Below are 10552 nucleotides of genomic sequence, written 5' to 3' on the forward strand. Positions count from 1 at the left end.
TTTTCAGTTTCTATTTTGGGCAAATTCTGGTGGTGTTTTGTCAGTGTTTTCCAGTGATTTCAATACCTGAAAAAAACAGTGCTTTTCAGTGATTACTAATTTTCGCGCCATAAAAAACGACTGAAACGGTGTTTTTCCGGTGTTTATGGAACGCTTTGCTTTTATTATTGCTGGCTTTCTTCATTGATGCATGGCATATAGACAGTGTACATAACTGTATATGAAGTCCAAATACATTTTCACAAGTCAAATTTATTGTAGTACACCATACAATATTTCTTCAGTGATTCTTTAGTCATTCGCGCTCTCTCTTTCCTTCCCATGTACACTTTTATTTGTGAAAACGCCCTCTCAACGTTGGCACTTGAGACTGGCAACGCCAAAACAGCCAGTACACAATTTGCCAACTCTGGCCACTGACATAGCTTTCCATGCCAGTACTGGTGCACCTCAAGGTTGACATTCTCTGGGATAGGTTCTGCAACATATGCGTTGAACTGGGTGCACATGCCCTCAGAGGTATTAAAGCGGTCAAAAATGAAGCTGTACTTTGCAAAGTCCGGAGAAAATTCCCCTTTACGGAATGGATCTAACACTTGTGCAGAGTACCAAAGTGAGGCTTCATTCACTTCAAACGCCATGGTTGGTGAAGGGACATTTCTATGCATCATAGCTAGCCATTTCTCATGCATGGTAAAATAAAATGTTCTGAATTGGTCTTCAACACTTCTTTGCTTCCCAAGTGGCAAGCATTCTAACAGGGAACATGTTGCCGTGCCAAAGTCACTAAAAGTGTCGTCTAGCCTACTCTCGAGGAGATGTTTGACATCAACACCAATTATACTGAACACTTGGTAGACAAGGGTGTTTTCTGACTCTAGTTTTTTGATTATGTCCACTACAGCAGTCATGTTTTCTTGTAAAAATCTAAGGATGCAGTACAGTGTACTTTTTTTAACATCACTATCAATATGCACCCGAAGATCCTCACATTTCTTGCCTTTTGCATCATCACTAAGCAAAAATTCAGTAAGGGGTCGCCACATAGATAATATTGCATTCACGGCCTCTAGGACTGAGAACCACCGACTAAATGACACAGTTGGGATGACTCTTTCTTTGCTGCCACACAAAACACAAAATGAGAAATATTTGCGTTTGAGTTCCCGCGCATAACGAAACAGTGCACCTGAATGGACTACAAAATCAATAGCATTCTTCATTAGCTCAGAGGATTGTAATGCTGCTTTCAGTATACCATCTAGCAAGTGGCAAGGATCTCTCACAGGGAAACACTTCAGCTCAGGCACTGCTTTTGACAGGTCATCACATAACTTTTTCATATACGTTGCTGAATCACTGCAAATACAAACAATATCTCTCCAATCTTTGTTAAACTTGGTAAGAACTCTCTGAAGCAGCATTCCAAGTGACACTGCGTTGCATGTTTCTAGTACATCCAGATCTGCCATGATGGTACGTCTGTACCATCCATTTTTTGCATCACAAAATGTGATTAGCACTGCCACTGCTGGGTCGCCACGCATCTCTGGGGTTTCATCAATGGTAACAGAGATCTTTACATCACCTTGGAGTAACTCTGAAATATGTTCAATATCTGCAAGAAACACCTCAGGTAGGTATTTCTCATACATTTGTGTTGCTTTTGGTAATGTTTTGAATGCTGGTGAACGCTTGCGGAAAAGATTCCCAATCGGTCCATCGGCTTGGTGTAAGCTGGTTCCAGATTGCACGAGGGCACGTACAAATTCATGTGCCACATCCTTTTCTTCCTCACGTTTTCTTTTGAAGCGGGTCATTGTCTCAGCAAGAGACATCTGGCATAGGCTGTCGCTATTAGGTGGCTCTTTCAATTTCAAGTGGGTCTTGGTGACAAGATGTTCAGCAATTCGGCTTGCAGTCTTCCCAGTTACTATTGGGACAGTCACTCTGCAAAACCTGCAAATTAACATCTTTTGCCCACGCACTTCTTCAACCATGAAATCTTTGTTTTCCAGCACATAGTCTTCTGCCGTCTTTATTCTGCGGGGCATGTTCTGCGCACACTAGATCAATAAAAAATAAAAAACACTTAGAAACCGGTTGTGTACTGTTGAGAAAATAAAGAGAACGACAATATTTTCATGGTCAGGTGACTGCTGTGCAAACAGGGAAGAGCGCACTTGTGTTGCAATGAGTAACAGAAACAACAAGTTCTGGTCACAGGAGCTAATAGGCTAAAAGCACCCCAGGGCAGGGGTGTGAGGCCTTGATGTCTGTAAGATTAAGTCAGCAGCATTTTTGGAAATTTGCCTGAAAAGGGAGGCTCTGTGCAAGGCACACCTCTTGAACTGCGGGGTACAGAGAGACGTTTTTGGAATCGCAGGTTTTGGTACTCTCCAGGTATGAGTAATTTATGAGAGATTTTTGGGGGTGTTGGGCGTTGTAGACAAGGAAGGCACTTTTCATAGTTCATTTAGAATCAATGTGTTGTCATTTGAAGAAAGTGAGAGCTGGGTGACATGTTCATGGTTTTGGGCACTTGTCACAAATCGCGTAGTATGATGGCACCGCTCTGAGTAAAGCTAGGCTGGTTTTCACTGCTGTTTTTTCTCCTCTGAGATTTATATAGTGCGAACTCGACCTGAAGATTTTGAAGCGCTTCACGTGAGCACCTGTTGCTTTACACAAGGGCACATTCATTTTTGTTAGGGACAGGTAGATTGCTTGGTTTGCCCAGATTCACAGGAAGTTGAGCGTCATTGCTGAGACTCTAACCCTGTTTGCTTCCACCAGGCACACACACACCACCAGCCGTGAGTGCACACATCAATTATACACGCATCCACAATTAACAGTTTTAGCAATCACAGTATGGCGCACTTTACTTTTAAACATATTCATCTAAAGTGCAGCATGCCACCATTGCTACAAAAATAAAGACACATTTGTTTTGGCCTACAATTTATAGACTTTTGTTGCAATTGGTGTTGCAATATTTAGCAATGCCAATAGCTCAAACGTAATTATTGTGAGACCTATTGCATTGCAAATGCTTGTTTAGAGTGGATTGCGGAGAAAGGCTGACCAACATTAAAATAAATTTTTTTTGCTAAAGATCTCCTGTCTATATTTACAGCTGCAATCAGCCCTTTATATATTTTTGACCTTTATAAAACATCATTTTTCAATTGACAAACACACATGCCAACTCCTCTACGGAATTTTTTGTGCCAAGTTAATTGCAACAATCTGACTCCCACGGGCATTGCAGGCACGCAATGCTCATCGAGATGAAAGCAGTTCTGGGGGATATAAATGTATATTAACATATTTATATATATATATCGCTGAGCCTGTTTGTAGCAGCTGCTGCTTCAGATCGTGGTGGAAATGAAGGCAGCTAGTTCTATTTGCCCTGTGCCCCGACCACATTTCCAAAAGCCTCTGTGTGTGCGCTCAGGGTAAAAAATATATTGAGATGGGAGAGAATCAGTTGAGCCTCACTGCACCTTCGGCGCACGCGACGGCTGAGTTAATGGGGGTGCTAGGCCACTACACCACCACTGAGCTCAGCGTCTGATCGACAAAAGGGGGACAGGCAGAGGGGGTTTGTTGCCCCAAAGAGTTTCCACATGCCCTTATATGTTTATCATGAATACATGCTGTTTTGTGTATGCCCTTCCATTGCAGCAAAGAAGTGCCATCAGGCAGACAAACGGCAGACCTCAACAGCTCATCTTCCCCACCACATTAAACAAATATTGCGCCTCTTCCTCCGATGGGGGGGCTAGTGCCTGGGTGATAAGGGCAGGCACCGGTAGTGCGCTGAAAAGGGCATTGACCTGGGTCAGTGACGGGGCCAGGGGGGTCCTCAGGTACAGGCAGAGGACAGACATTTCTCTCTCGCTGACCCCCCCCCAACGAGCCAAGAGCTTAAGGGGCACACACCTTTATGTGAGGCGTGAAGGTGACGGGCTGGGTTTATACCGTTGTCTTTGGTGAGGACGAAATACAAGTGCTCCTGGAAGGCCAAAAAAGTTGCGAATTTCTGTACCACAAAATTATATCTGTACCTGTCTCTGACTCGCTCTCTTTAGGTCTTTTTCACATTACCGCTTTTTTCACTCTTTCTTTCTCTTTCAAAACCCCTCTCTTTAGCTCTTTATTTTGCAGCTTTACATAGCGCCAACCGGACCCCAAAGTATTGGAGCGCTTTACATGAGCACCAATTACATTACACAGGGGGACATTCATTTTTGTAGCCACTGGGAGGTTATGTGATCTGCCCGAATCTCGGGATGTTGAGGCCACCTCCAGACTCGAACCCGGTTCCCTAGTTAGCAGCTCTTTGTTACTCCACCGTAGCTTGCCCTCTTTAACACTCTCAAGTCACTTCTCGCTCACGGGCCGATGTCACAAATGGAATCAATATTTAAACACAGGCAATGCGGCCTCTTTACCCGGCGCCCACCACACGTTAGCCAGGCAGGGGGGCCCTTGCTCACGGGCCGATTTCAGAAATGGAATCATAATTTAAACACAGGCATGATGCCTCTTTACCTGGGGCCCACCACACGTTAGCCAGGCAGGGGGGCCCTTGCTCACGGGCCGATGTCACAAATGGAATCAATATTTAAACACAGGCATGATGCCTCTTTACCCGGCGCCCACCACACTCTAGACAGGCAGGGGGGCCCTTGTGCATGGGCCTCATTAAGCAGTCCACTTAAAGCCCTGCTTGAAGCAAATCAAAGTACCCCCCCCCCCCCCCCAACCAAAGTCATGCATGTAAAAAGAGGTCGGACAGCTGCTCCGTTTTGTTGTAGGGAGAGGAGTGGGGCAATGGGATAGGGTTACGAAGTCCGTTCCAAGTGGAGCGGTCCTGGTTGGAGAAAGACCTAATGGTTTAAAAAGAGAATGTGCCCGAGCCGCACCCCTGCACTTTATGGTTGAGTCACCAGACCGCCAGAGAGAATACCCACCCCCACGTTAGCCAGGCAGGCTGCCCTTGCTCACGGGCCGCATTAAGCAAAGAAGCTTAATTCAAAAACAAAGCATTTCAAGCCTCATTATGTAAATGGTCTTTTTAAAGACCTGTGAAGTAATGGGGCGCGGCTGCAGGCTAACAAACGGCAGACCTCAACAGCTCCTCTCCCCCACCGCATTAAACAATATCGCGCCTCTTTCACAGATGCCCACCCCACGTTAGCCAGGGGGGGCCCTTGCTCACGGGCCGATTTACACCTTTATGTGAGGCTTGAAGGCGGCGGAACTGGGTTTGTACCGTTGTCTTCGGCGAGGACGAAATAAAAGTGCTCCTGGAAGGCCAAAAGACCATGTTTAAAAAGTCACGAATTTCTGTACCACAAAATTGTATCTGTACCTGTCTCTGACTCGCTCTCTTTAGGTCTTTTTCACATTACCGCTTTTTTCACTCTTTCTTTCTCTTTCAAAACCCCTCTCTTTAGCTCTTTATTTTGCAGCTTTACATAGCGCCAACCGGACCCCAAAGTATTGGAGCGCTTTACATGAGCACCAATTACATTACACAGGGGGACATTCATTTTTGTAGCCACTGGGAGGTTATGTGATCTGCCCGAATCTCGGGATGTTGAGGCCACTTCCAGACTCGAACCCGGTTCCCTAGTTAGCAGCTCTTTGTTACTCCACCGTAGCTTGCCCTCTCTTTAACACTTTAGTCACTTCTCGCCGTCCTTCCTACTCGTTCTCTCGCCCCAACTCTCTTTAATTCTCTCTCGCTTTATCTTTCTCGTTCTCTCTCTCAGACACACTTCATTCTACAATGTCTCTACCCCTTCCTGCCCCTGCCTGTTCGCGTCGCTCTGTCCATCCCATCTGTGGGTGGGCTTGTGAGCCAAACCTGTGACGGACTGCAGCAATTCGTTTCTAAGTCGGCAAAGACGGAAGAATAATGTAACTAAGCAGGCAGCATACCCCCCCCCCCCCCCCTCCCCCCCAACACACACACATTCCGGCATGTCTGCAAGAGTTATGACTGTGGGCCGAGTTCAATCCCAGCACAATCAGAAACCGTGTGATTGGGTGTGTGTTGAAGAACGTGAGAGGGTGTGTGTATTTGTGAATGTGTCTGTGTGTGGTGATGAGTGCGAGGCATGCGGCCTCTTTACCCGGCGCCCACCACACGTTAGCCAGGCAGGGGGGCCCTTGCTCACGGGCCGATTTCAGAAATGGAATAAATATTTAAACACAGGCATGATGCCTCTTTACCTGGGGCCCACCACACGTTAGCCAGGCAGGGGGGCCCTTGCTCACGGGCCGATTTCACAAATGGAATAAATATTTAAACACAGGCATGATGCCTCTTTACCTGGGGCCCACCACACGTTAGCCAGGCAGGGGGGCCCTTGCTCACGGGCCGATTTCAGAAATGGAATCACAATTTAAACACAGGCAATGCGACCTCTTTACCCGGCGCCCACCACACGTTAGCCAGGCAGGGGGCCCTTGCTCACGGGCCGATTTCAGAAATGGAATCACAATTTAAACACAGGCAATGCGGCCTCTTTACCTGGGGCCCACCACACGTTAGCCAGGCAGGGGGGGGCCCTTGCTCACGGGCCGATTTCAGAAATGGAATCATAATTTAAACACAGGCAATGCGGCCTCTTTACCCGGCGCCCACCACACGTTACCCAGTCAGGGGGGCCCTTGCTCACGGGCCGATTTCATAAATGGAATAAATATTTAAACACAGGCATGATGCCTCTTTACCTGGGGCCCACCACACGTTAGCCAGGCAGGGGGGCCCTTGCTCACGGGCCGATTTCACAAATGGAATAAATATTTAAACACAGGCATGATGCCTCTTTACCTGGGGCCCACCACACGTTAGCCAGGCAGGGGGGCCCTTGCTCACGGGCCGATTTCAGAAATGGAATCACAATTTAAACACAGGCAATGCGGCCTCTTTACCCGGCGCCCACCACACGTTAGCCAGGCAGTAGGGCCCTTGCTCACGGGCCGATTTCAGAAATGGAATCACAATTTAAACACAGGCAATGCGGCCTCTTTACCCGGCGCCCACCACACGTTACCCAGTCAGGGGGGCCCTTGCTCACGGGCCGATTTCAGAAATGGAATCACAATTTAAACACAGGCAATGCGGCCTCTTTACCCGGCGCCCACCACACGTTAGCCAGGCAGGAGGGCCCTTGCTCACGGGCCGATTTCAGAAATGGAATCACAATTTAAACACAGGCAATGCGGCCTCTTTACCCGGCGCCCACCACACGTTAGCCAGGCAGGGGGGGGCCCTTGCTCACGGGCCGATTTCAGAAATGGAATCATAATTTAAACACAGGCAATGCGGCCTCTTTACCTGGCGCCCACCACACGTTACCCAGTCAGGGGGGCCCTTGCTCACGGGCCGATTTCATAAATGGAATAAATATTTAAACACAGGCATGATGCCTCTTTACCTGGGGCCCACCACACGTTAGCCAGGCAGGGGGGCCCTTGCTCACGGGCCGATTTCAGAAATGGAATAATAATTTAAACACAAGCATGCCATGCCTGTACAACACTCCCAACATTTACCTTGGCTGGTTCACGTAGGCCTTGGAACACTGGCGGTCTTCGTCTGGTCGTCGTCTCGTCTCCTCGTCAAGGTTGCCCGAACTGTGGTGAGGTGTGTGGGACCATACAAACTTGGACAGTATTTAGAATGGGACCTGGCCACACCCAACAACCTTGCCAACCAATGTGTCTCCCCGCTTTTAATGGGGGTGACGCACGTTCTGGGCTGTTTCCTTCTTGATGGCTAAATTGCAGTTTGGTCTGCAATGCTTTGGCTCCATCAAGTGGCCAAGCGGTGTAACAGCAATGAAAATCAGTGACACTCGGTTTAAACCGGGTGAGCTGATTTTCATTCCGTAGTGTATTTTCGTTCAGAGTCGGTTTTAACCGAATTCCGGAAAGGCTAACTATAGTATAAACTCGGTAGTGTCAGCGGCACGGACTCCTCCTTGCAAAAATTACAAAACCTTTCTCTCAGTCACTCTAGCTTGGAGGACCAAAAACCACAGAGTCTATTCAAGTTTAAAAGCTTTATTAAAAAAAGTAAAAGTAAACACATATATTAAAATAAAGTTAGCTGGAAAAGGAAAAGTGCTTGGTGCTGAGTTGATGAGTAATGGAACACATGTCTTGTGGTCGAGCCGAGCTTTCACCTGGTTTAGTTGGTTGCTCTTGTCCGTAGAAGTCCAGCGTCTGTCTGTTCAGAGAAAAAAGATGTGTGTTAAAATTAAGCAAGCATTCATCAATTGTGACAAAAAAGTGCAGCAAGACAACAGCCTTCCCTGGAAGGAGGGACATTTTTACTTTAGACTAGAGTAGACAGTCAATTATTTTTTCTGTTTTCAAACTTCTTCATTCCTAGACCAAATACTAGTGAGTGGTGTAATCTAACAGTCTTAAATATATTTTTTAGGTGGAACAGCTGGTGGCGGGGCCAGCTCGGACGTGATCGTCATCGACTCGGAGTCTGAGGGCGACTCTGGGGAGGATGCGGCGCAAGTGGACAATCAGACTGTGAGGAAGCAGGCAGCGGTGGTGTGGAGTACAGGTAAGCTGGATCATGGTACTATCTGACTCTTAGATAGCATATGATGTGTATCCAGTGCTGGACCAGTGACAAATTACAATATGGTAATTACAGCAGGCTGGGACCGACAGACAGATAGAGGCAGAGAGAGAGGAAGACAGAAGGAGAGAGAGAGGGAGGGAGCCAGAGGGAGGGTGAGGGAGGGAGACAGAGAGAGAGATAGCGAGGTAGAGGGAGACAGAGGGAGACAGAGAGAGAGATAGAGACATATCGCCTGGGCCTGGTGCAGATGATACGGTTGCTGGTGTGGTTAACGGCTCAGAGGAAAAGTCACTCACTTCTGCCAGATCTCTTTCATATGAAAGAGCACCCAACCAAGGATACAAGTGAGTTGTGGCAAGGGAAATGGTGATTCAAGCGCCCCCCCCTTGCCCCTCCATGCGGACGCCCATGATACTGGCCTCAATAGTTTTGTACTGCGCTGGCTAGTTGCTAGTTGTACTGTGACACAACTTCCTGCTGAATCATTTTGTGTTAATCATATTTTTAAAGAGCATTCGTTACAGATTATGTTTTTCTTTCTTCTTATAGTTGGTAATACCAAAACATGGAAACCGAGCAGGAGTATGCGGGCTGTACTTGCCCGGCAACGGAGGCTGGATGCCACTGTTGCGCAATATCGCCGGCTGGTGGAAATGGAGGGGGACGACACGCACTCCAGTGTAACATCTTCTGCATCCTCCTCCGTGACCCCACGTTCTGCCGGTAAGCGCAGTGCTCCAGCCAACCGGAGCCGTGCTGGAAGACGCCACCGCCGAGCAGCAAAGGCTGCACCTCCTCACAGTACTGTAAAGGCTCGCTTGCGCCTTGCACTCCGCAGAGTGTCCAACCTAGAGGCGGAGGTCCAGAGATGGAAGGAGTATCAGACTCTGGTGGAGGGCCTCCGTTTAGATCAAGCCATCATCCAGGAGAAGTTTGATGCCCTGGAGGCCAAATTCAACAACCTGCATCCGTAGAGTGTCCCTTGCCCCTTTTTTAGAGACTTTTGGGGGGTGGGAATTGGGAGTTGGGGTTTTTGGGGACTTTTGATGGACTATTTATTTGTTGGGGTTAGGGAGGGTCTTGCGGGAGTTTATTTTGTTAGGGATATAAAAATATACTTTTTCAAACTTTATCTGAGCATAGCTGTTTTTTACTACTTTTGAGCCTGGTGGGTGGTGGTTTTGAAGTAAGTTTGTTTTACGGAACACTGTCATCGTGTTGATTCACCTGTAGTTGGCCAAATGTTTTCCAAAGTTAAATGCCTGTCACAGAGTTTCCATAATCAAGAGTCCTAGGAGTTTACTAGTAGTACCACTGTCACTCTCTCGCCTCTCCTCCTAATACTCCATTATACTACCTCCCATCCAAACGCTTATCTTACCTGTAATTTGTGTTTGTTGAAGGGTTGTCTCCACCTGGAATTCACAGTGTCCTAAAGCGTTCTGCAGCTGGGCCCCAACTGGAGTTTCCCGGCGTGGATTTTCTGCAAAGCAAAAGCAACCTGTAGTTGGCCAAATGTTTTCCAAAGTTAAATGCCTGTCACAGAGTTTCCATAATCAAGAGTCCTAGGAGTTTACTAGTAGTACCACTGTCACTCTCTTGCCTCTCCTCCTAATACTCCATTATACTACCTCCCATCCAAACGCTTATCTTACCTGTAATTTGTGTTTGTTGAAGGGTTGTCTCCACCTGGAATTCACAGTGTCCTAAAGCGTTCTGCAGCTGGGCCCCAACTGGAGTTTCCCGGCGTGGATTTTCTGCAAAGCAAAAGCAACCTGTAGTTGGCCAAATGTTTTCCAAAGTTAAATGCCTGTCACAGAGTTTCCATAATCAAGAGTCCTAGGAGTTTACTAGTAGTACCACTGTCACTCTCTCGCCTCTCCTCCTAATACTCCATTATACTACCTCCCATCCAAACGCTTA

The 10552-nt window shown here is 47.3% G+C and overlaps 1 protein-coding gene across 1 annotated transcript; it reads right to left on the reverse strand.

Moving 5' to 3' along the window:
- Positions 1–239: 239 nt before the first annotated feature.
- LOC147750919 (uncharacterized) lies at positions 240–2054 on the reverse strand. Its single transcript, XM_086937314.1, has one exon. The coding sequence runs from the start codon at positions 2052–2054 to the stop codon at positions 240–242; it is 1815 nt and encodes a 604-aa protein (XP_086793440.1).
- Positions 2055–10552: the final 8498 nt, after the last annotated feature.

This window comes from Lissotriton vulgaris, chromosome 1_1, assembly GCF_964263255.1.
Source record: "Lissotriton vulgaris chromosome 1_1, aLisVul1.2, whole genome shotgun sequence".
NCBI lineage: Eukaryota > Metazoa > Chordata > Amphibia > Caudata > Salamandridae > Lissotriton > Lissotriton vulgaris.